General features: G+C 40.4%; 2 protein-coding genes across 3 annotated transcripts in view; both read right to left on the bottom strand.

The window, feature by feature from the left end:
* rab11fip5b (RAB11 family interacting protein 5b (class I)) overlaps nt 1–9,110 on the bottom strand; it is a 30,749-nt gene extending 21,639 nt beyond the window's left edge. Inside the window, exon 1 of the mRNA XM_063190025.1 lies at nt 7,558–9,110. Coding sequence (XP_063046095.1) covers nt 7,558–7,937 — 380 coding nt within the window. The 5' untranslated portion in view covers nt 7,938–9,110. The remainder of the gene's footprint in view (nt 1–7,557) is intronic.
* A 167-nt stretch (nt 9,111–9,277) lies between these two features.
* Nucleotides 9,278–25,157, bottom strand: part of LOC134440092 (BEN domain-containing protein 4) — a 28,759-nt gene continuing 12,879 nt past the window's right edge. The window contains exons 3-6 of one of the 2 annotated variants that reach the window (XM_063190026.1): nt 14,514–14,608; nt 14,103–14,132; nt 12,694–12,934; nt 9,278–11,339 (exon numbers count right to left, since the gene is read on the bottom strand). In XM_063190026.1, the coding sequence (XP_063046096.1) occupies nt 11,071–11,339; nt 12,694–12,934; nt 14,103–14,132; nt 14,514–14,608 (635 nt within the window). In that variant the 3' untranslated portion in view covers nt 9,278–11,070. The remainder of the gene's footprint in view (nt 11,340–12,693; nt 12,935–14,102; nt 14,133–14,513; nt 14,609–25,157) is intronic. The other variant, XM_063190027.1, reaches the window with a different exon arrangement.

Here is a 25,157-nt window from a genome sequence, read left to right as displayed (position 1 = left end):
AAAATAAATAGCCCTCTCAAGTCAATGGCATCTTGCATAAACACTTTATTTTTGTGTGTGCACAGTATGAGCATGTGTTTTTTACTTCATTAGTTAGATTATCTAGGAAGTAAGCCACTGGTTGTTGAAAATGTGGTAAAAACAGCTTTTAAGTTGTTCAAATCCAAAATAAAGAGGTGTGTTATCATAGATGTAGGTCTTGGCTGTGCAGGGAATGCATTGGCCAAGCTCCCCATGTTTAACATTTTTCATAAAATGGGCTCTTTCTTGTTTTGTCAACAGCGGCAGACAGAATTAGAAGTAAAAACACATGTTTACTGTATTAAAGTGAATTACTTTAACAATTCAACATAACTGTAGACACTTATTGTATGCATATTCTTAAAACATTTTTTGGTGAACTACATCAGATGTCACCACCGTCAGGTTTTCTGACAAAAAAACCTCCAAATGCACCTCAGTGGTGGCTAGAGTATCATTTTGGATCACAATTATTACTAACATGCCTAGTAATGTTTCATTAACCAGCACAATTTAGTAAAATATGGAACAACATGATGAGCAGAACAAAATCTGACGGTGGTGACATCTGACGGTGTGAGACAAAAAAACACTCTTTTAAATATTATGCATTCACATTAGCCATTTCATTTTCGCTCTGTTTCTTGGGTGCTTCATACCTTTTCTGAAAAAAATTATATGTATTAACATTAATGTAATACAATACTATTAAAACCCTTGACGGTGTTGACAGTTTATGGTTGGGACAGTACCAGTGTCCAAACAAATTAACAAATTGAGGACAAAATAGTAAACTTACAGGAGCTTCAGTGATGGTGAAGTATGCAGTAGAGCTAAAGGTTTGAAAAGGGGTCCTCAGTAATGAAAATTACCTTGTGCATACCTGATTTTATTGTCTTTTAGAAAAAATCTGACGGTGGTGACCAATATGCTGGACACATTTTGAGCAATTAGTAAATAATAGTAAATATTGTTTTACATCCACTATGTGCACATCTGTAGAACCACTTTAATATGGTCTTCCACATCATGGTGATATTGTTCAATTCTGTTAGTGATTTTTGTATTTTAAGTCAATTGAAATGATGATGCCAGTCCTTGGGACAGGCGTTTTCACAGGGTGTGGACAGGTTTATAGCCATGAAAAGTAATAAAATTACACTGAAATATTTCAAACAACTGTGTATTCGTGTGACAGACCCCTTGGCCATTACCTGGGTTCATTTTGTTTGTGAAAATTTAGTTGATTTTCAACAGAATTAATATTTTACTGCAGGGACATGTTTTTGCCAAACTTTCAAGAATCAGTGACATGACATGTTTTGTAAAGGAATCTTAGAAATTATCTTTGTAATAGAATTAAGTTTCAGGGGACTTAGAGAAAGTTGGGTCTGTTGTAAAGGTGGCCACCTTCAATATAGGCCTAAAGTGCAGGGGAAAATCCTGGTTTGCGTTCATACTACGCCCCTTGAACTTTCACGGCCCTTGGAGGAATTTGAAGTGGCCCTTAGGAATGAAAAAGGTTCCCCACCCCTGCTGTAGTAGGGGAAGGTGGATTGTACCAGGTCGGGACTCATGGGCAAGCTACTCTCTGCTATTCAGGCCATGAGGGTCTGTAGGGGAAGCCTCATAAGAAAACCAAACAGAAATGGCATTTAAAAGTATCATACAGTATAAAGTGCTGATTCTGTTATGACACAAACACACACTAACCCCTTCCCCACCGCATACTTTTGAAAGCAGTGCACAATTTTCACAATTGCTAAATAAAGTATGGTTGGATGACAGGGCAGCGACAAGATCAGATCAATAAACCAATATGTCAATAACGCTCCCTTCCTCTTTAGAGATGACAATCAATCAGAATCACTGTGTAATGCTGCCTTGTCACGTGCAGATTCTTCAGTACTGGCATTTCCAGACCCTCCATTACTCCCAGAACTCTCCACTTACTGCAGGCAGTTCCTTATGTGCTGACTGGCTGTACATACAGTACGTGTGGCTGGGGCCAAGGCAAACGCCTTCTTTCTTACTTTCTTTTTCAGCAAACCGAGGCGGGCAGGCGGTCGTGGTGGTCGGACCTCTCAATTGAAGCCAGATGTGTCCGTGTTGCGTTGTCTTCCACCCACCCACTCCTACCTACTCCTGCATGCCTGTGTCAAGTCTAGTCCACCCCCCCCAAAAAAAACTCTCAGGAAGCTGCTGGGTGGTGACTTGATACTCCTCACATGTGCAGCCTGGTTTTCCCCCTTCTCCACGAGGTGCAGCACGTGTCAGGGTGTCACAACCAACCCACCCAGGCCACCCCTCTCCTCTCCTCCTCTTCCCATGAGGCCCACTCCTCCTCCCCTTACACAGGGTCTCACATCTCACCCTGGATGACACCTCAGTCAGTGGTCCTCCAGGGCTCTGGCCATCAACATATCTTGTCTAAGTTTAGGAACAGCCAGGATTATATATCGTGTCAACATTACGTGCTGCACGAGTAGCTACCTCTGGCATTTACATAGTGATAATCCTAGTATCTATCTATCTATCTATCTATCTATCTATCTATCTATCTATCTATCTATCTATCTATCTATCTATCACAGTAAACACACATATATGGGTGATTCTCACGAAGCTAAAAAAAACAATGTCCAAGAGGTTTTAATGGTGAAATATGACATGGATTCTTTTAATGGTATTACATTACTGTAGAGCAAGACATGTACTTTCTGGCACACTAGTTCATTTAAAAAAATATGATTTTTATTTTCCACTTTTTATGCATTTTATGGGCAAATTCTCATTACCGAAATGTGTCCCAGCCAAAATTTCTGGTCTTTGAATAAGGGTAAAACATACTAAAAAGTACAAAAATACGTAAATAACACTACAAGTGTGTTGGTTTATGTCCGAAGTTTCACTAAGTGTTCCTTGTTGGCAATTTAAATAATGAACACTGATGAATATCTCAAGAAAAGGTCGTGTCCCCAAGTATTTCTTCTCATTACCGCAATATATTTCAGAACTACAATTAAAAGCTTTCAGAATTTCAATATGAGCTGAAACTACCTACAATTCATCTGTACTAACAGGAGATTCATGATGGCTACATGACTAGTCAGCCTTATTGATTGTGCCTGTAAAATGTCATGATTTGTCTCAAAAATATGCTAACACGACAAAATTGGTTCTCATTACCGAAATTAGTCAATATTTCAAAATGAAAAAGATTTTTTCATTTTAAATTTGCTTGGTAATAGGGTATTCCTTTTTAGAATTCAACAAAGGTCGTAAATTAGCTAAGTCACAATAATTGAAGTTACAGTTAGCATTATTGTGCTGAGCCATCTCATTACCGCAATGCACATTCTCATTACCGCAATGTTTAAAGTACCTTTCGGTAATGAGGATTCTCAATTTCGGTAATTAGACTCTATGGTGATTTACATTTAGAATATATTTTCATGACATATAAGTTGTCAGATTGCGTAGATGGCAAAAAGGGTTGGGAGACAAAATCGACTCACTTCAAGTCTATGTGCAAAAAAAAAAAAAAAAAAAAAATTTTTTTCCCCAGAAATTGGCATTTTTTTGCTTCCTGTGTTTGGTTGTCATACCCTCATTTATAGGGGGGTTGAGTATTGATCCTTTTTTACTAACATAACCTCCTTCCAAAATCTTTGTTTTGGATCAGATTTGATCATTGTTAAAGGGTGGCACAAAATGCTTGGCATTTGAAATAGCAGTGAAAGGGCCTTTTTAGCGAATTCGGTGAGAAGTAGTTTAGAGATTATTTTAATCAAAACTAAGAGGCATTTGGACGAATGCTTTAGTTGCCTTTACACTTTCCCAGATTAGAAATTCCTCATGCATGTTGGTTTTCAGAGCCGTTGGGAAACTCCAACTCCCATTGTCATTGTGACCCAGCACTCCACAGCACACATGTGAACACTGCACACAACAGAATGGCATTTATGCCTCACCCACCTCATCCGCATTTATGCCTCATCCCCAATGGCGCCCGAACGGGAGCAGTGCAGCGGGACGGTACCATGCTCAGGGTACCTCAGTCATGGAGGAGGATGGCGGAGAGCACTGGTTAGTTAATCCCTCCACCAACCTGGTGGGTCAGAATCGGGAGTCTGATGCCCTAACCCATGACTGCCATTGATGTGCAATGTGCAACTCAATCAGTTAGTGGTATTCAGTGATATTTCATAACATCGTTCATAGTGAATTCTGCCTTTGGTCCGGACAATATTGAGGTGAAATAAACAACGTGCTGAGGAAGAAAATGTTTTTCCAATGTTATTCCCATGCACTGCACCGAAAATGTACCGAACTGTGACCCTACAACCTAGGTGTACCGAACCCGTACACCCCAATCTGAGACATTTGACATCTCACATCATCTTTTCAGTAGGCTAAATGGTACCAGCACCATAATATAAAACAGGAATAATATATCTTCAAGAAATGTCTAGACTATATGGTTGTAGCTCTGGTGAGCAAATGATAAACAGACATGCCCTTTGTCTTGATAAAGATTTGCAACGTCTCTAGCTTTACACTTATTTCACAACAATCCTCTGAGAATGACTCATCACAATTAAGCTGAATAAAATGAAAGGAAGGAGATAAAATAGCTTCAAGACATTATATTGTCCTCCCAATGATGCAGGGTTCCTTCTGTAGTCCAGTAGCTGTATCTACTCTTTTCTAAGCTACTCTAGTGATCTCCTGTTCCTTCTACCTACTTCCTGGTTGCCGGCGCGCGCCGAGTCAGAAAAAAATGTCCAGTGCACGACTTCGCACTGCGACACGATTTTCCAGCTCATGACAGATTTTGATTTCTGGTCCACTATGGATTTTTGGCTGGAGAGGTCAGTAGTGAGTTGTGATGTCATATTCAGGGTGGGGATGAGGATTGGGGGATGTAGGTATGCTTCACTGGGGTCATCAGGTGGCTACCCTCTGGTGTTTTGATGATGGACCCACTATAACTTCAGAGTTCCCATTGGCAAAGCCTGGCATTTCAGGTGTGCACTAGGGCTGGGAATCGATCCAAATTTCCTGGATCGATTCGATTCCGATCCAGAAGGCTACGTTCCGATTCGATCCACGATCCGATGAGATTCGATATCGATCTTTTGTATTGCTGGGCTGTCACTTTAACCCATTTATGCCTAGAGTTCTAGGACCGGTTATAAAAACCTAAATATCTCAGCCTTTGATGCCCACACAAACATGAAATACCTTTGTATGTGAGAAAGAAGTGGGAAACTGTGGAAGAGAGCTACAGGATGTGGATTAGTAAATAGCGCCTATAATGATCGGCAAAAGATCGATCCACAAAGTTGTGAACCGATATCGCCCTTTTCAAACGTGAATCGATATTGGATCGCGATTTGATCTTTTGAACCCAGCCCTAGTGTGCACTGCACCCCTTGGCCTTCGCCCCTTATACTATGATGTTACTTTGGTGCCCAGGAGGGGCCTCACCTCTTCACCTACTGCAGGGGTGGGGAACCTTATTCATTCGAGGGGCCACTTCAAATTCATCTGAGGGCCGTAAAAGTTCTCCGTACTAAGAACACAACCAGGATTTCCCCACACTTGAGGCCTATATTGAAGGCAGTCACCTTTAAAACAGACCCCACCCTCTCTAGTTCCCCTGAACTAGTTCCCCTCAAGACAGGTTCCCCACCCCTGACCTACTGTATAGCCACCATAATACTTGGTCTGCTCCCCCTTAGAGGACTTTTATGGTCTTTGGCTGGGTTAAGTCTTGAATCCCAATATCATTCAGTAGCTTAATGAATGGTTTTATATAGAATATTTTTATCATCTTATTAGGTGTCATCATAATTTACTAATATTTGGCTTTAGTTCAACTTATTTCTCCTTATTCTCATTACCGAAAACTCATTCTCATTACCGAAACATCCCCCTCATTACCGAAATGAGCACTTGATTGTTAAAAAAAGTGCTAAAGGAAAACTGTATTTTTATATATTTTTTACGAACACCGTACCTTTTTATGTTTCTTTCACTTCAGCATATTTTTTGACCGAAATTGTAGGTTTTCACTGATATATTCTAAAATTAAAGTGGAAAACAAATGATCCTATTGCGGTAATGAGATAAAATGGTAAAATTCTTAAACTACAATAATAAGAAAAAAAACTTTTTTGAATGTTTTATGTAGCCCCTAGTACACCTATCAATATTCAATGAACAAAACTGCAAGAACAATTAAGCTTCCTAATAAATTTCATGAAAGAAAAAAAATGCGCTAATGAGCATTTTAGCAGACATGGACTTATAAAGCGTTAAAAAATGTCTTTAAAATAGTTGTCATGTAAGTTGATATAATTGTGCTCAGTAACTGTACACTTTGATGTGACAGATTGAAAAAGAAATGTAATCAAAAAAGTCTTTTGAAAAAATGGTTGTCAAAACACGTTTGTTGCGCGTTTCGTGAGAATCACCCATAATAAAATAGACAGTACACAGTAAAAAATTGTGTTCCCCACTTAGAGAGTCGATTTAACATCTTCTGGATTGTATTTTACTCTGAGTGTTGAATGAACACCTCATGTTTACCGTGTAACCAGTGAAATGCTGATGCAGCATTGCATGAATGTGAAGCCTTCGCTCTACTTCAGAATTCTGTACTCCGTGCATTGGGAAATCAGTGCAGGCTACAGTGTTATGTTCTCCCACACTAGGCCTCTCTTTCCTTTGAAGATGCTGACATCATGAGACTTTAAATCGAATCTTCTCTAACAGGGTAGCCAATATTTGATTCTTCGTTGAGCCAGAGAGAAGGCATCTGCTTCATGTCACTGTCCTCTCATTCTCAATGCCTGGAGTGCACTCAGTGGTGAGGAAAATACAGGACTTGGTTTAAAACCTCACCCACCAAAACCAAGCACCCGCAGGGGAGAAAGGCTGGCCTAGCCTTCCTCAATTATGTACACAGTGACACAAAATATTTGCAAGTGTGGAGGACTGACTTGTAAACATGAGGGAATGGAATCTTCCAGAGAGTCATGTCATTGAAGCATTGCTGGTAGCTTTTCCTGAGGGACTGCTTTAATAGGCCTGACAGTGCCTGGCACAGCATGCTGCCCAAAACAAATGCTACTGCCTGCACTGCTGCGGAGTGCATCTCAGACAGATGGATGTGCCGTGCAATCTAAGGTATGTGTATGGGTGCTATCTACCCGGGGTTTGCATACCACATGGAGCTATTATTTGTAGTATTTTAAACACTTTCTTAGGGTGTGACACAACATATGCGCGTGAATTGTTGAAATGGCATTCCACCAGGAGTACTAGGCTAAAGGCATACCATCGACTGTAGGCCTCCCTGCACATAGGCTACTGTATGTAGTGTAGGTCCACCTTATTTTCAGGTGTGGTGCGTGGCAACATATTGCCACTGTACTGTCACTGTCTGTGAAACAGGGTTAATATTGGTGAGGCTTGGATAGGTTTGTTTTTGTTCCACTACCAATTACAAGCCAAGGAAATACTTACTCATTTCTAGGACAGTTTCCCTCCTCAAAGAGCCTGTCCAGGGGGACAATAGCTTGACCAAGGAAGACGTCAAGTCCAATCAGCACTCTATGCATCACTGTGAGGACCAAGTTGCTGCTCCCTGGGGGATAGGCGCTCGTGCCTGCCAACTCCAGCAAACCGGGGAGAAGTTCGAAAGAACATTCCTCATTCCACTCCGGTTCCGCCGCCTTCTCCACCAAACCAGTGGTGTATTTCTCTTTGCCCAGCTGAATGATGGTGTAAACATAGCGGCTCCCGTGTTTGCCCTTGGTTCTCAGTCCCCTTGCCCGTAGGACGGTCACGTTTACATGCGTGGGAACCCATCTTTGATCCTCGTCGTCCAGACTTATCAAAGGCATCCTGGAACGTTTGCTATGACATACGCTGGATGCCTGCAGTGGGAGAGCACCCCAGCGAGAAACACTCCTCTCACCCCGTTGTTTTTTTCCAGGAATTGTCTAACGGTCTTGACAATTGCGCATTCGGCTACTGCCACACCGCTGGCGTCTGTGTGCCCTCGCCCTTGCGTCTGTCCGGCCCAGTTCACTGTATTTGCTCGTCCAGGCAAGCCTGAAATCTCTGCATAATCCCCAAAACGCATACGATAAAATCCGGAATATTATTCGTCACTGGATATTAAATGCTGCCATAAGCATCTCTTTGTCTGGAAGGCTACCACAAAGCACTCGACCCACAAAGCAACTTCACCACCACAAAAGCGTTCATGGTCGTTAAAAGTAGCCTGTTTACTCGCGGGTCTTCAGTCCCACATCTTTACAGATTTTGATAACTCATTGTGATGATGATGTCCCGCCCACTGTAACAATTGCGGTCCGCGTGCCAGAATATCTGCCGAACCAAAGAGCAGACTTCTCTTTCACGACAACATTTGCGTAACGGTTTTCCCTCTGATGTATGCAGGATTTTATAGTCGTTCAGATAGCATCTTTCTCGTCGAAGCAAAAAGAAACGTAGGTCAAACGAACATGCTTCATCATAGACGCACCATTTAGTAATGCGGTCCTATGCGGTGACAGCCGCTGGCCGAAGACAAAAGTTGTGTTCGTCTCCAAAACCAGGGCGGGGCGCTCTGCTGCAAAGTAAGAACACCATCAACTGCACATAGAACCACTTACTTGTGTGTACATCATTCAGTTTTCACTGGTATTCTAATCCCGGCCTTCTGGTGGGACCAGATTACATAATTGATGGTGGGCATGATTACAGCTTGCTTCTGGAGACTAGTCCCCTGTCTTGGCCTACAGATGTGACTGATCTGTCCAACATTATACTTTAATTGCACAGTTATAATCATTGCTTTTTGGGTGTCCTTCCAAACTTATGTACAGAAAGAAAAGCTAACTGTAAACCTTATAATGGGACGACATTAGGTGGGCCTATAATTGTTTATAGTCCAGAGTGGAAAGGGTTCTAATGGGGTTGGCCTGTTTGACATGCTGTTGAAATTTCTCAGTTTTAAAAGCTACAGCTATGCTGCTATTATTGTAGACATATACATATGTACCATATAGGCCTATATGTAGACCTACATTTGTATTGAATAAGAAATGGAACAATGAATTCCAAGCTGTCTAAGCACAGGCACACACAAAGTCAATACACACTCCCCATAGTTACCCACAAAGGAATTTGCTCAAGGTCTCAAATAATCTCCATCAGTGATTAATGGCACACAAATGGAAATATTATGGCATGGTATGCATACAGCCTGCGGCCAGTAGTACAGAAAGACATTGAGACATTGAGCATGACTACCACCTGGTGGAAAAACAGAAGTACTCCCTCTCAGTCCAGCTTGCTCACATCTGTGTCAACAACATATACACTCCAGGTCGAGGTACATTTTAATCTCTCTTTTTAAGAGGATACAGCAGGTTCCCAGTTGAACCCCACAGCTAGATAAAGAACAGGTGCTTATTTTGTTGTGTCAGAAAACAATTTTATCTGACAGTGGCTTTCCAAAAGGCTACTGAGAAATAGAGAAAGACATAATGTATGCATCAATTGATTTTTGTTAGTCTGTCAATTTCACAGTGTTGACAGGGTAAGTCAGAGAGTAAAGGATTTCATTTGTAAAGAGGAATGGTGGTTACATGTTCACAGTCACAATATGGAATTGCACGACGACATATAAGCCTTCGTGCTCGAGGCTTTTCAAGAAAGCGTTTGAAGAGGACAAGGTGAGGGACAAGCAGACAGAACATGCTGTTGGAGAGATGTCCCTTGTTCCCACAGTTCAAGTTGTCACGCGCGCCTTCTTTTTCTGAAACGGCAGTAGGATCATCACACAGTATCACAGACGCAGGTCGAGCCTTTAAGTACATTCAGTGCAAATGACCCCCCCCCCCAATACATTTAAAAAATGTCACACAACGATGCCTTGCAAATCCCAAAGGGCCATCATCGTGTGTAAATGAAAGTGCTATTTTGGTCTTGAAGAGACTTTGAAAATATCACAAAGATGTCACAAAGCAGGTCAATAGAAACCCTTGGAGGAAATATACACTGGTAGAGTTACTCATATATACACGAGTGGTGGACACTGTGTGTACAGTATGTGTCCAACACGTTCAGATACAACATGGCACTTTTTATCTCTGATCTTGCAGAGTAGCAAATGCATCATATCATTTTATGTTATTTCATTTAATAAATTAAACAAAACAAAATCCCCTTAGCACCATAACTATTACACATATTTTTTCTTCATTTCTGCACGTAATGTAATATTTACATTTGTCTTTTTTAAATACCTTACTTCAACAGTATATTCCAGTACATTCAGAACCACAGTTTATGGCATGGCAGATATAGAGCAATGAGGCAAAAATATTAACGTAGAACAACCTGAGTACTAAAAAACCTTACAATACAAAGGCATTTCATAAGAGGGAATGCAAACAGCTATTGCAATAATACTATAGTATTGATATCGATAAAAACCTCATGTACAAAAAACAGGATTTTTAAGAAATCATACTAAATCTGGGTGTCTGCCATGTTACATCTGAGGTGTGCTATCGACTCGGACCCAGGACAGACAGAAACAAGCAAACACACACACAGACGTAATAAAAAATGGAATTTCTGCAGAGGTTTGCGAGTGTGTCGAGGTGTCTGGAATGTTCTCGGGTTGGAAGAAAGTCTATTATTGGCACAAGGGTGGAGTTGTTTAGGGTGCTAAACTTTGCACCACTTTTTTAGAACAGTCTGATGACCCAGGTCCATTCAATTCATTTACTCAGATTTGAAGCATTTTCAACTGACAAGTTTACAACTGAAAAAAAAGCCAGAAAAGCCCACTCGATATCAGAGTAGAACATATCAAGTGAGGACGTTTAAGATCGGACATTCCAATTAGGAAATCACAGTTGAAAGTGCTACAAATCTGCTGACTCGTTCTATGTCCATACAATGTACAGCCACTTGTGTCTTCCAGTAAAAGTCTTTTTGTGAGTCCGACAATGCTCTTCAGTCCCCCATCCCCGCCTGCGAGGGCTTGAGAAAGAGCTCGTCCTGGGACAGCTGTCCATCGAATCCCTCCATGTAGAGACTGCTACAGCTGCTGCTACTCCCACTGCCTCCCCCACCTCCACCCCCAACGCCTCCGTTGCCCATGAAGGTGCCCACGGCCCGGCCCTGTCTGGCGTGACCCACTGCGTCGCTGAAGACCTTGTTGATCTGCTCCTCCGAGGGCATCCACCAGTCTGGGTTGGAGGCACAGTGCATCCGGATGAACTCTGGGAGGACAAAAAGACATAAATAAGTCATGTTTTGGAAACATCTTGATTGCTTCCTGTCCCTTGGCCTTATCTCAAATTAAAGGGACACTGTGCAGGAAATGGTCAAAAAAGGTACTTCAACTATGCTGTTCATTGAAACTGGGTTGCCTTTTGCCAAATTTGATCTTTTCATGAAAGTTTACCAAGGAATAAACTAATATTTTCTAGTATGACCCAAGTTTTTGCAGTTAAAAATTGCTATTTCTGGAAATTCAAAATGGCGGACCATGGATATCCCCCTTTTCATGTGTGAAAAGTGCAATTTTTCCATGTTCCAGCATTTCCAGTGTTAATGGAAAAAGGTAACATTACATTACTGAATGGGTAGCATGAATTCTGGAAATAAGCAACTACAAATCTTCAAGAGTGTACCTTTAACAGCTGGTTAACTGACATAGATAGATAGATAGATAGATAGATAGATAGATAGATAGATAGATAGATAGATAGATAGATAGATAGATAGATAGATAGATAGATAGATAGATAGATAGATAGATAGTCAGACAGACAGACAGACAGACAGAGAGATACTGTTGTGTCCCTTGCAATTACAAGGTGGTGTAATTAGTTTTTCTAAAGTGACAGGGACAAAGGATTAACCAGCTAAGACACTGTGTTATACATTTGCTGTTACCAGAATGGTAATGACCAAGTCGTAGTGCATTACTAGGCCCTGTGTTATGTCAAAGTATTGTAGTACTATGGCAGTTAACTCTTCAATGACTATTACAGCGTGCCACTGGAGGTACGGCGTGCATTATGGGCCTACCCTTAAAGGTACTCTGTGCAGGAAATGGTCAAAAAAGGTACTGCAACTATGCTGCTCATTGAAACTGGGCTGGCTATTGCCAAATTTGATCTTTACATGAAAGTATACTAAGTAATAAACAAATATTTTCTAGTATGGTCCAAGTAGAGTCATTTGCAGCTAATGCAGCTATTTTTGGAAATTCAAAATGGCGGACCATGGAGAAGATCCCCCTTTTCATGTATGAAAAGTGCAATTTTTCCAGTCATAATGAATACTTATAATTTGATGGTGGTGGTAAGTATTCATGAAAAAGGTAACATTAGTGAATGGGCAGCATGAATTCTGGAAATAAACAACTAAAAATCTCACACAGTGTCCCTTTAAGGAAAAACTACATCAGGTTTTTAGCAAAGACATGCTATCTTCCACCTCAAGTTCTTGGGCTGGTATAAATGGGGAGGTCATTTATCAGCATAATGCACCCAAATCAGTGCAGCAGCTATTGCTGTAAAACTGCTTAGCAACTGGAAAACCAGGCCATCTGTTTGCTATGCTCACCTCGGAGACAGGTGACCTTGATGGGGTTGAGGGGTCGTCTCTCGGGCCCGATGTCTCCCGTCTGGATGGAGCGCTTCCTCTTGCCCAGGCCGCAGGAGTACTTGAGCTCGTCGGTGGTGAAGACGTAGCGGATCAGGTAGCGCAGCAGGCGGCGGCCATCTTTCTTGGAGGAGTTGACGGCCTCGTCCCACTGCTTATTGGTGATGAAGAGCGGGTAGTTGGCCAACAGCTGCTTGCTGCCCTGAAGACCATGACAAGACGGTTACTGATACAGCAGAGCGTTTATTTCCTATAACTGCACAGCCATGTTGACCAACAACACTTTGCTGCCCTGGGAGTTTCGCAACATGACATGCTCACACATACAGATTTTTTAAAAATTCAGTTAAAAAAAATTACACAAAACATTTTTGAGCGCTCAATGATTAAATCAACTCTCAGAGCAGTGTTTTTCAAACTGTGCGCCGAGGTCTTTAATTAAGTATTCCATGTATGCCCTGAAATCCTTTTCTACAAATCGAAATATTTCTGCTGTGTTGCTGTTGACTATTCATTTTTTGAATTGCATTGTTTATTGGGCAGAGGTGGCCCTAAAACCTTTGTGAAAAATTCAAGTGGGCCCCAAGTTGTAAAATGTTGGGAAGGAACCCCTGCCTTCTAGAACAGACATCTAGTTGATCCTATACTGTTTTCAATTACTGGTAATACAGTATGATGCACTGTGATGTACTTTACTGTATAGTAGAGCTGGGTGTGTCACACCGTACATTTACACTAGAATGACAAATAACAACATGCCTCCTATATCATGTCTCAGCCTCTGTCATTAACTCTGAAAAACTTTGATCATTTTACAGTTTACAGGAAATGTGCTTTAGTTGTAAATCTCGATAATATTGTGGTCAAACAAGCCATAAAAGCACATACAGAGAAAAAAAAATATTCTGCACATTCAATTCTAAACTCTGCGTGATGGGCATGATGTTAGACAAGAAAATGACTACGGGAATCCCCACAGCATTTCTAGACTGATGAAATCAGGTGAAGTGCCCACAACCATCACACACTCTGCTGATCAAAGTACTTTAGCTGCTCTGAAACTCTGTGGGCTGTCATTATGCCGTAACGATCTCACATTTTCTCAGGCAGGGAAGGGAGTTCTCTTAAATGCTAAATTACATGTCAGTTTTCAGTGCACATTTAGCTTCCATTTCAAGAGACCCCACAGACATTAGTTGGTAATCAAGGAAAATATGTAGCAAAATACATCGTGTAAGAGCTTTTAGAACGAGAATGTGTAGAACATTTAACACCAAAAATGAAGAGATCAGAGACTAAAGAGAAAATGCATGCAAGGCAATAGAAAACTAAAATGTGTACTTGTGTCATGCATTTTGCTACATATTTACCTCCATAGGCTGTATTGGTCCATGGCTTGGCTTGAAGTGGCCCAGTGCAAAACAGGAAAGGGTAAAAGCACTGTTGCATTAATGCTTGCAAATAGTTTAATGAATACAAATGTTCAATGTTTTTAGTTACTACGTATGTATCTACGTATCTGTCGCACTCTCTTGATGTGTGTATGAGTTTCTCTCTCTCTCTCTCCCTCTGTGTGTGTGTGTATGTTTTATGTCTGTCGGTATTAAAATGTTTTCATAGGATCTGTTTGACTCTTGCCAACTGTTGAGTAACACTGGATCATTCAGCATTATGAAATCACAAGTCATACATAATACAAAGTCCATTTGACCTCTGTGGAGACCACATGTCCTCTGCTAACCTATCCAACCTTAATCACATGTGAGGGAGAGTGTCCTCACCTCCGTCAGCTGTTCCTCTGGGGAGGGAGGCGGCAGGAACTGGTTGTGATGCTGCAACATGGCCTTGAAGAAATCCAGAACATTCTGGCAGGGCACTGAAATTTAAAACAGGAAAATAAATCATCATCAACTATTCGATGGTCCTGATATTGCTGTAAGCATGCTGTAAAAGAAGGACAGATGTTGGTAGCAGTAAGGCTAGGTTGTAAAATAGTGCTGGACTGATAATGCATAGTGCTGGGCTTGAATATTCAAATTGTAAAGCTAGTCTGAGTGTTAAGCTGAGTATCTTAATACTAGTGTTGCACCGATACCAATACCAGTATCGGCCGAGGCCCAGATACTGCACTAAAATGGTGGTAGGCCCCTATTGATACGTGTATGCTTGAACACAGCCTTGTACTTAGTTATTGTATATCAGAGGTACATAAAAAGTACAAAAAGTTATACTGGATTCACTTTGTACAGTATTGGTCTTTTTTCCTGTTTCACAAAGGTATGCAGCAGCCTGACAAAGCCATGATGGCAAGGATTTTACATCCAAGTACTGTATTATACAGCTGTTGAAATACATACGTATATATACATTTCAAACAGAGTGGTATCGGTATGGTATCGGTATCGGCCGATACTGCACGGCCAAGTATCAGGTATCGTATCGGGGCCAAAAAATTGTTCCGGTGCAACACTACTTAGTACATATTCAGCTTTTGATAAAAAAGGAAATGTGCCCTGAGCTTTGCTAAATACTATTAAAAGGTGCACTATGTTCTTTTTAGTGGTTTATTTCCAGAATTCATGCTGCCCAATCGCAAATGTTACCTTTTTCCACAAATACTTACCACCACTATCAAATTAAGGTATACAAAGCAGGGCTTCGAACCGGTTCAAGGAACGAAAACGAAAACCAGAAACTTTTTGTATTTTAGAGGGAACAGAAACGAAACCGGAAACGTTATTATTTTTTATGTTCTGGAACGGGAACACTTATTTAAAAATAATGGTAACCGGTTAATACCGGTTAATACCGTTCCTCAAACTAAAAAAAAAAGTCATTATTTTCCTGCGCACGTTACCATGACGGCTGAGGTTCGCGACCTGTGTGACATCAGACATTCTCTGACTGAATGGAGAGAGAGATGTGGACTACAAAGTCTCCACTCCACATCTTAATTAAGAGAAACCACTGTCATACAAAAGGACAGAGTTTGCATTGCATTATTGTAAGACATTGCAGGGAAGCGCGTGTAAAGCGCACCAACAATGTTCGGCGTTATTGGGCATCCATGGCCGCTTCAAATATGCACAAACTCACAATGTCCATCATAGTGCTCCCCGTGACCCAAGTCAGCGTGGAGTGCACATTTTCATCATTGAGGTTTATTTTCTGCTTCTCCGCTTAGGTCGTCCTGAATGATAAAATTCTGGAGGATATTCTTTTCATCCGCTTGAATAAACAGTTTTGAATGTAGGCTGACTCATTCGCACTTCCGTCTTTCTTGGTTAACGTCAGTTAGGCCTTTGGGGAGTAATCAGCTGACAGGAACGAAATTAACCGTTCCGGGAACAATATTTTCATGGTTCTAACTGGTTCGGGAACGTCAATTTATTGGCGGAACTTAGAACCGGAAACGTTATAATTCCGTTTCTTTTCGGAACGGAACGTTTGGAAAAAATAACGGTTCAAAGCCCTGATACAAAGTATTGCACTTTTCATACATGAAAAGGGTGATCTTCTCCATGTCCTCCATTTTGTTAAATCTTTTTATTTCAAAGGACATTCAATGCAAATACATTTTCTTTGTCTTTTATATACTTTACAAGTCCTTTTTGATTATTTCCCCATGTCCCCCCATCCCCCCCACACACACACCCAGGGATGATCCAATACATATAATAAATTATAAATTAGAAATACTATAACCAAAAATGTAAAAATAAATAAATAAAAATAAAAGAATAGATTACATAGAACAGAAAATACATTCATATGTCTATATATACACACATACACAACAGACGTGCGCGTGTACACACTCACACACTCACACACACCCACACCCGGACGGGCGCGGGCGCACACACACACACACACACACACACACACACACACACACACACACACACACACACACACACACACACACACACACACACACACATTGAGAAGATAAAAGATAGGGCTACGTTATAAAGAAAACTAAAAAAGGTAAAAGAAATGTGTATGGAGGGCATTGCTTTCAATCTCAAAATGTGCATATATTTAATAACCAACATAAGATTTATCATTATTAGTAGTAGTATTGTTATTATTATTATTTTTTCTTTATAATGTGGAATATCAAGGCTTAGAGTCTACCTTCTCATATTTATCAAACCAGAAATTATAGGGCACCAGAACTCATCAAACAGATAACCTTTGTTATATTTCTCTAATGTCATTTTCTCTAAAGGCAAAAAAGAAGATATTTGGTCCACAAAAGTCTTGAAAGATGGGGGTAATGCATTCTTCCACAATAAAAGTATACATTTCTTTGCAAAATAAGTAATCAAAATGAATATTCTTCTTTTTGACTGATCTAGGACTAAGGCCTTTGTATCGTTAAGTAGATATAGACTCCTGGTAGGTTCGAACTGTCTACCCAAGACTACTTCAATAAATGAATGTATTGAGCCCCAAAAGTTTTTTAACAGGCTACAATCCCAAAACATGTGTATGAACGTCCCTTCGGCCTTATTACATCTTTGACACACAGCTGTGATATCTTTTGATATTTTGTGCATTTTTGAAGGGGTTAAATAGGTTTTGTAGAAAAATTTGAAATTTGCTTCTTTGATTTTATTGCTAGTGAAAGGGAAATGAATGTTATTACAAATATTTAACCATGTGTTATCATCCAATATTTTCCCTATATCATTCTCCCATATCTTTCTCAACCCCACAAATGATGATGGGCCTTCTCTTGTCATAAGGTTATAAAATATACTTATTTTCCCTTTTAAAGTTTCTGAAGAAAATAGCAACTCCTCTATTTCTGCTAATTCAAACCTTAATTGTCTTTCTTTAATAAATGTTGTAATAAGGCTTCTTAGTTGTAAGTACTTAAAGAATAGCTTATCTGGGAGCTTAAACTGTAACTTTAAATCCATAAATGATTTAATCTTGAGATCCATATTTAACACATCTTTAAATTGTACTATACCAAGATTAGTCCATTGACTTGTATTAGATAAGGCAGCTTGGGATCTAAGGTCTGGATTTAGAAATATAGGTGAATGAATGGAGGTACCAAAGGATATTCTCATTTTCTTTCTACACTTTTTCCAAGTTTGTAAAGTGTTAACGACAGTAAAACACTTGCTTATGTTCTTAATTTTTTCAAAATGTTTTATGAATATGAGGGAGCTAAGAGTCAGTGGTTCGACTATTTTTGACTCAATATTCACCCACAACGATTCTTGTCTCATTGTTATCCATGAGATTAGGTTCCTCGTTTGAGCAGCCCAAAAGTAGTATTGAAGGTTCGGTAATCCCAAGCCTCCTAAGGCTTCTGGCTTCATAAGAGTAGAGAGACTAACTCAAGGTTTTTTATTACTCCAAATAAATCTAGAAAAAGAGTTATTGATCAACTTGAAAAAATCTTCTGGGAGCGAGCAAGGAAGCATCTGAAAAAGAAAAAGAAATCTTGGGAGAACATTCATTTTAATCAAATTTATTCTTCCTAAGAGTGATAATGGTAGTGAAGTCCACCTTGATAGTTCTGATCTGACCTTGGAAGAAAGGGGAGTATAGTTTTCTTGAAATAAATTCTCCAATTCTGGGGTAATGAATATGCCTAGGTACTTAAAACCTTTTGGAGTGGGGTTGAACCCACTAGAGGCAAGCATTTTTTCAGTTGGTGTCATGTGTAGAAACATTGCATTGGACTTGTTAAGATTAATCTTGTATCCTGAATATCTACCAAATTCATGAATTGTACTTAGCAAATGAGGGACTGAGTGCTCCGGATCTGAAATATATAAGAGAATATCATCTGCAAATAGTGACAATTTGTGTTCCGTAGTATTCAACTTATAGCCTCGGATGTTACTATTACTTCTAATAAGTGTGGCGAGCGGCTCAATCATTATAGCAAAGAGTAAGGGTGACAATGGGCATCCCTGCCTGGTTCCTCTAGTTAGAGAGAACAAGTTTGAACATTGCCCATTTGTGATAACTGCTGCTTTAGGGCTCTTATAAATACTTTTAATCCAACTTATAAAATTATCACCAAATTTAAATTTGTCAAGGACAGAGAAAAGGAAATTAAGTTCCACCCTATCAAATGCTTTTTCTGCATCTAATGATAGAAGCAGAGAGGGCTTTTGCTGATTATTAAAGCAGTTTATTATATTTAATGTCCGTCTTATATTGTCAGCTGCATATCTTCCTTTTATGAAGCCTGACTGGTCAGGATTGATAAGTGTGGGTAGGATAGATTCCAGCCTTCTAGCTAAGAGTTTAGTTATAATTTTGTAGTCATGATCCAAAAGACTTATAGGTCGATAAGAAGAGCATTGTAAGGGGTCTTTACCACCTTTAAGTAGGACACTAATATGCGCAAGGTTCATTGTCTGAGGAAGTGTCTTTTCCTCGCAGAAATTATTTACCATTGCCATGAAGATTGGGCAAATCTCGGGCCAGAACTCCTTGTAGAAATCTACAGAGAAGCCATCTGGTCCTGGACTTTTGTTTAAGGACATTGTATTAATCGTAGCCAGTACTTCTTCCTCTGTAAATGGAGAGTTTAACATTTGCTTATCTAAAGAAGAAATTTCTGGTAATTTAATTAAACTTAAATACTCTTCCAAGCTTTCTTCAGAAGGAACCTGTTGTGATTTATAAAGATTGTTATAAAAGTTGAAAAAGGTGTGATTAATCTCCTGAGGATGGTATGTTATTTTGTTTTCCGACTTGTATATGGCTTTTATGGTTTTTTCCGCTTGCTCCTTCTTTATTTGATATGCTAGTAGTTTCCCTGGTTTGTTACCAAATTCATAATCTTTTTGTTTAGTCAAATTAATTTTCTGAAGAATTTCTTCAGATATTAAAGTGTTTAATTTTGCTTTGGCAGTAGTTAGTTGAATCCAGTTGTCCTCTGTGGGTGCGATTTTATGTAGGCTTTCTTTTAAACATACTTCTTCCTCTATAACTTTTCTTTTCCTTAGTTTGTCCCGATTTTTAAATGAGACGTATGAGATAAGTAGTCCTCTAAGCGTAGCTTTTGCTGCTTCCCAGATGATATTAGGCTCTAAAGAGGGATTGTCGTTTTCTTTAATATAATTTAATATCCACTTCCGTATACTTGATTTAAGTTCCTTGTCCTTAAGCAAAGAAGGGTTAAATCTCCATCTCATGAATGTTTTTTTTTCTAAATCCCATTGAACTTTTATGTGGATCCTAGAATGATCTGAGAGAATGATTGGGTGTATAATGCACTTAGATATCCTGTACATGTATTTTGTAGGAACAAAGAAATAATCTAACCGAGAGTAGGAGTTATGCACATGAGAATAAAATGTATAGTCCCTGGTCTCTGAATTGAGTTCCCGCCAGACGTCAATTAAATCACAGTCAGCGGCCAGTCCACGAAGAGCCTTGGCAGATTTTGGATTGGAGGCCTTAGCTTGGTTTGATTTGTCTTTCAAACCCAACGTAACATTCAGGTCACCTCCCATGATGCCAAACCCTTTACATTTTTCATTGAACAGAAGAACCATTTCAGAAATGAAGGATGGTTCGTCTGAGTTAGGTGCATAAATGTTCAGAAATGTCATTAAAGTACCATTAATAGTGCCAGAGATTAGAACAAACCTACCATTCGGATCTGTCTAATTTCTCCAAAATGAAATGGACATTTCTATTTACTAAAATACAAGTGCCTCTACTATGTGATTTATATGAGGAGAAGTAAACTTGGTCGACCCAGTCTGTTTTGAGTCTACAATGTTCAATATCCGAAAGGTAGGTTTCTTGTAAAAATACTATATCTGCTTTATCAGTCTTTAACACAGATAATATTTTCCTCCTCTTTGAGGGGTTGCCTAAACCTTTAACATTCCACGAGATAATATTCAAGTCATTCATGTAGGGTCAACATTCAACATCATCCTTAATATATGCACATGAGAGAAAATAACTGCATCACTGTCTGTGTACTTATTAGCAACTGCCCCAAAGAAGTAAGCAAAAAAAGTCAAACTGAAAAAATAAACGAAAAACATCAAGCCCTTAAAGTAAACAAAAAAGGAATCTATAATACATCAAAACAATTATTGGGAAATCCCTATACCCTCCCAAGTTTTTTTTAGTAGGCCAAAGGAAGTTAAGATACCATAGGAACAAAATTGCCCCATATAAACGAAAAAGTAAACAAAAATGGAAAAACATAATGTTTTCCTAAATATCAGGCAGCTTGGAGCACCTTACCACAGTGCTAATTACTAAGCACATAAAGTCCTCCATTTTGAATTTCCAGGAATACACATTTTTAGCAGTAAAACCTGCTGTACATTGGTCATACTAGTAAATATGTGTTTATTACTTGGAAAATATTCATGAAAAGATCAAACTTGGCAATAGAAAGCACTGTTTCAATGAGCAGCATAGTTGCAATACCTATTCTTGCCACCATCCTACACAGTGCACCATTAAGACATAGTGGTTAATTTTGCAAGCTGGAATTGCTAATGATGAGAAAAAGATGATTCCACTGTTTCCACAGAAGAAAAACATTCACTTTTAATAACTTTAAAACATTACTTTGACTACAATACAAATTTTACACACAATCCCTTAGAGCCTTCAACATAATTTTTGATAATATCCTGTATTGGCTGACTCTAGGGTTAATTGTTCCTTAGTTTAGAGAAAGATGCTGCCAAGCTCTGTATACATTCATCTCTGTGTTGGAGCACAAAGATACTACAGTAGGTGCTTCATTCGGCCTGCATCCAAGGAAAGGGGACCAAGGGGGAGGAGTGTGAATACAATCTTGGCATATATAAGCAGTTTTAGCTGCCAGGTGTATCATTATTACAGAGGCAGGGATTCCCTCTCGTAGGAGATGGTCCAAACTCCCTCGCCCAGTTTGTGATAGCAAGCATGATGTCACTGCCATGTACCCTTGCAGGTAATCGGATACCACACTGTGCTGTGCCCACAGCCTATTCCGATTTAATTCATTTGATTTGTTTATGAAAAATTATAATGATTAGTCTGTAATGTATATGCAATTAGTTCATTGTTATGGTAATATAATACTGTGAGGTCTAGCATGGTAATTAGTTATTAACTGCCATGTAATGCAATATATGATGACGTATGTTAAACCTGGGACAGATTTTAGATGCGCAGTTGCATTGTCGCAGAGTATACGTGCCATATAATAGATTTTAGACTAGCCCAGCATAGTCTCCAGACCCTGCCTGGCCTAATTCCCAGATCCCACCTGCCACAGTGTCCCTGCCCTAGCTGGGAGAGTTATCCTGCCCTCCCTCCAAATAGTCTACAGAGGGAGAGTTTATGATGGTCCTATGCCATAGTGCCGATCACACAGCCTTCACACCTCACCCAACCCAGGTGAAAAACACATATCCTTTAAGTGTACTTTTGACAACTGTACTTCGTACAAAGTATACTATTCAACCTCAATGTACTAGTCACACCGGCTAGGTCAACAGATAACGCCGCCGCATCAGTTAAACAGGACACCACAGTTAACTTCGGTCTGCTCAACATCCGCTCACTCACGAACAAAGGCCATCTCATTCGTGATCTCCTCACCGACCGTAAGTTTGACTTTCTGTGTTTAACTGAGACTTGGCAACAACCTGGCGATTTCTCCCAACTTAATGACTGTACTCCTGATGGCTGTGTTTACATCTCTCAACCCCGTGGCTCCGGTCGTGGTGGGGGTCTCGCGATAATTCACCGCGAGACTTGGAAAGTCCAGCCCCTGTCTGTGCCCTCTTTCAGCTCACTGGAGTGCATTGCCTGCAAACTGCCCGGACCCATCCCCACCATAATTCGCTTCCCTTTACCGCCCTCCTAAGCCACACAAAGAATTTTTAAACGAATTAGGCTCTCTTCTCACTCACCTCTCCACCCTCTCTCCTAATATAATTCTCCTTGGAGACTTCAATATCCATTTTGACAATTCCCATCACTCCCTTACTTGTGACTTTTTCTTCTTGCCTAGATAGTTTTTGGTTTCCAGCAATTCATTGATTTCCCCACCCATACTAAACGGACATACATTGGACTTAATCTGTTTGCTCTGGTCTCTCCCCCCTCCAACTGCTCAGCTGATGACCTCCACATATCTGACCACTTCCTTGTCTCCTTTAGTGTCACTCTCCACCTCTCCATCATCAAGACCCTCGCCTTATCTCGTTCCGTAAATATTAGGGACATTTACATTGATTGCCTTTCTACATCTATTGAAAACATTCTGATTCCTAATAATCTCTGCTCCCCTGATGAACTAGTCACTCTGTATAACAATGGTCTTCACAATGCCATAAATTGTTTTGCTCCTGTTAAAACCCGGTCTGTCACCTTTTCTCAAACTGCCCCCTGGTACACCCCTCAACTCCGGACCATGAAATCCAAAGGCAGACAACTTGAGCGCCTGTGCAAGAAAACTGGTCTCACTGTTCACAAAGAAATTAACCAAGCTCATATATTACTCTACAAGGACTGCATGTCTCAAACTAAATCTGATTACTACTCCTCCTTTATCTATGCCAACGAAGGCAACTCCAAACCCTGTTCTCGGTGTTTAACAACATCCTTAAACCACCTGGCTCTCTCCCTGCTCATATGTACTCAGTTGAGACTTGCAATTCATTACTGGACTTTTTTAATGAAAAAATCCATAAGATCCACCAACATCTTATCTGCAACCCCTCTTTTCCCTCCCCCGCTGATCTCTTCCCCCTTCACCAGTTATTTTCTAGTTTTCATCTCCCGGACTCCTCTGAAATATCTGACCTCATCTCCAAATCCACGCCCTCCACCTGTCAGCTTGATCCCCTCCCCACAACTCTTGTCAAATCCTGCCTCCCCTCTCTCCTCCCATTCATCTCTGCCATCATCCACTCCTCACTCTCCACTGGTACTGTACCCTCTCTGTTCAAAGTTGCTGCTGTCACCCTATACTAAAAAAAACCTGGCTCTGATCCCTCTGACTACAACAACCTCCGCCCAATCTCCAACCTTCCGTTCATCTCCAAAATTCTAGAAAAAATTGTAGCTTCTCAACTCCATTCCCATCTAACTCTTAACTCCCTCTATGAGCACTTCCAGTCTGGTTTTCGCCCCCGACATAGCACAGAAACAGCCCTAGTTAAAATCACTAATGACCTGCTCATGGCTGCTGACTCTGGCCTACTCTCTATTGTCATTCTCCTTGACCTCAGTGCAACCTTTTGACACCATCTCGCATTCCATCCTTCTCCACAGACTCTCCTCAATTGGCATAAGTAACACACCCCTTGACTGGTTCCATTCTTATCTCTCTGGCCGTTCTCAATTTATTCAAATGAAGTCTTTTAAATCCAAGCCCTCCCCTGTCACCTCTGGTGTGCCTCAAGGTTCTGTTCTGGGGCCCCTCCTCTTCATCACCTACCTCCTTCCCCTTGGTAATATCTTCCGCAAATTCAATATTAATTTCCATTGCTATGCTGATGACACCCAGCTCTATTTATCTGGCAAACCCTCTGACACTCTCCCTCCCCCCCCCCTCCCCACCCCTCCTTCTGAAATCAAATCCTGGTTCACCTCAAATTTTTTGAAACTGAATTCGAACAAAACTGAAGTCCTACTTATAGGCACCAAATCCACCTTATCCAAAGCAAATAGTTTCTCCTTCTCAATTGATAGCTCTCCTGTCTCCCCCTCCCCTCAAGTTAAGAGTTTGGGTGTCATGCTTGATGGCTCTCTATCCTTCCTCTCCCACATTAATAACATCACACGGTCTGCCTATTTCCACCTACGCAACATTAACCGTCTCCGCCCCTCTCTCACCTCCCATTCTACCTCCATCCTTATACACAGTCTTGTCACCTCTCGCATTGATTATTGTAATTCTCTCCTCTTTGGTCTCCCTCAAAAAATCTCTCCACAAGCTCCAACTGGTCCAGAACTCAGCTGCCCCGCATCATAACTAAAAACCCCTTCCTGTCACCATATTACCCCTGCACTCCAACATCTCCACTGGCTCCCTATCAAATTTAGAATTCACTTTAAAAATACTTCTCCACACACCTTCAAGGCTATCTACAATCTTGCCCCTCCTTATCTATCTAATCTTATTCATATTGCTATTCCCTCCCGCCCCCTCCGTTCCTCTTCCTCCATTCTCCTCTCTGTCCCTTCTGCCCGTCTCAGCACCATGGGGAACAGAGCTTTCAGTTGCTCTGCTCCTCAGCTGTGGAATGCGCTTCCCCCTGACATCCGCAACATTGAGTCTTTACCCCTGTTCAAATCAAGACTTAAAACTCATCTATTTCAATTAGCCTATTCTTTATGATTCTTTAACTGTATTTTGTTTTATTTTATTTTTATTTATTTTCTATATATTTATTTATGTTTACAATCTG

The sequence above is a fragment of the Engraulis encrasicolus genome, chromosome 23 (genome assembly GCF_034702125.1).
Source record: "Engraulis encrasicolus isolate BLACKSEA-1 chromosome 23, IST_EnEncr_1.0, whole genome shotgun sequence".
In the NCBI taxonomy this organism is placed as follows: domain Eukaryota; kingdom Metazoa; phylum Chordata; class Actinopteri; order Clupeiformes; family Engraulidae; genus Engraulis; species Engraulis encrasicolus.
Note: the sequence above shows the minus strand (reverse complement) of the source record. Positions and strands in the feature narration are given on the sequence as shown.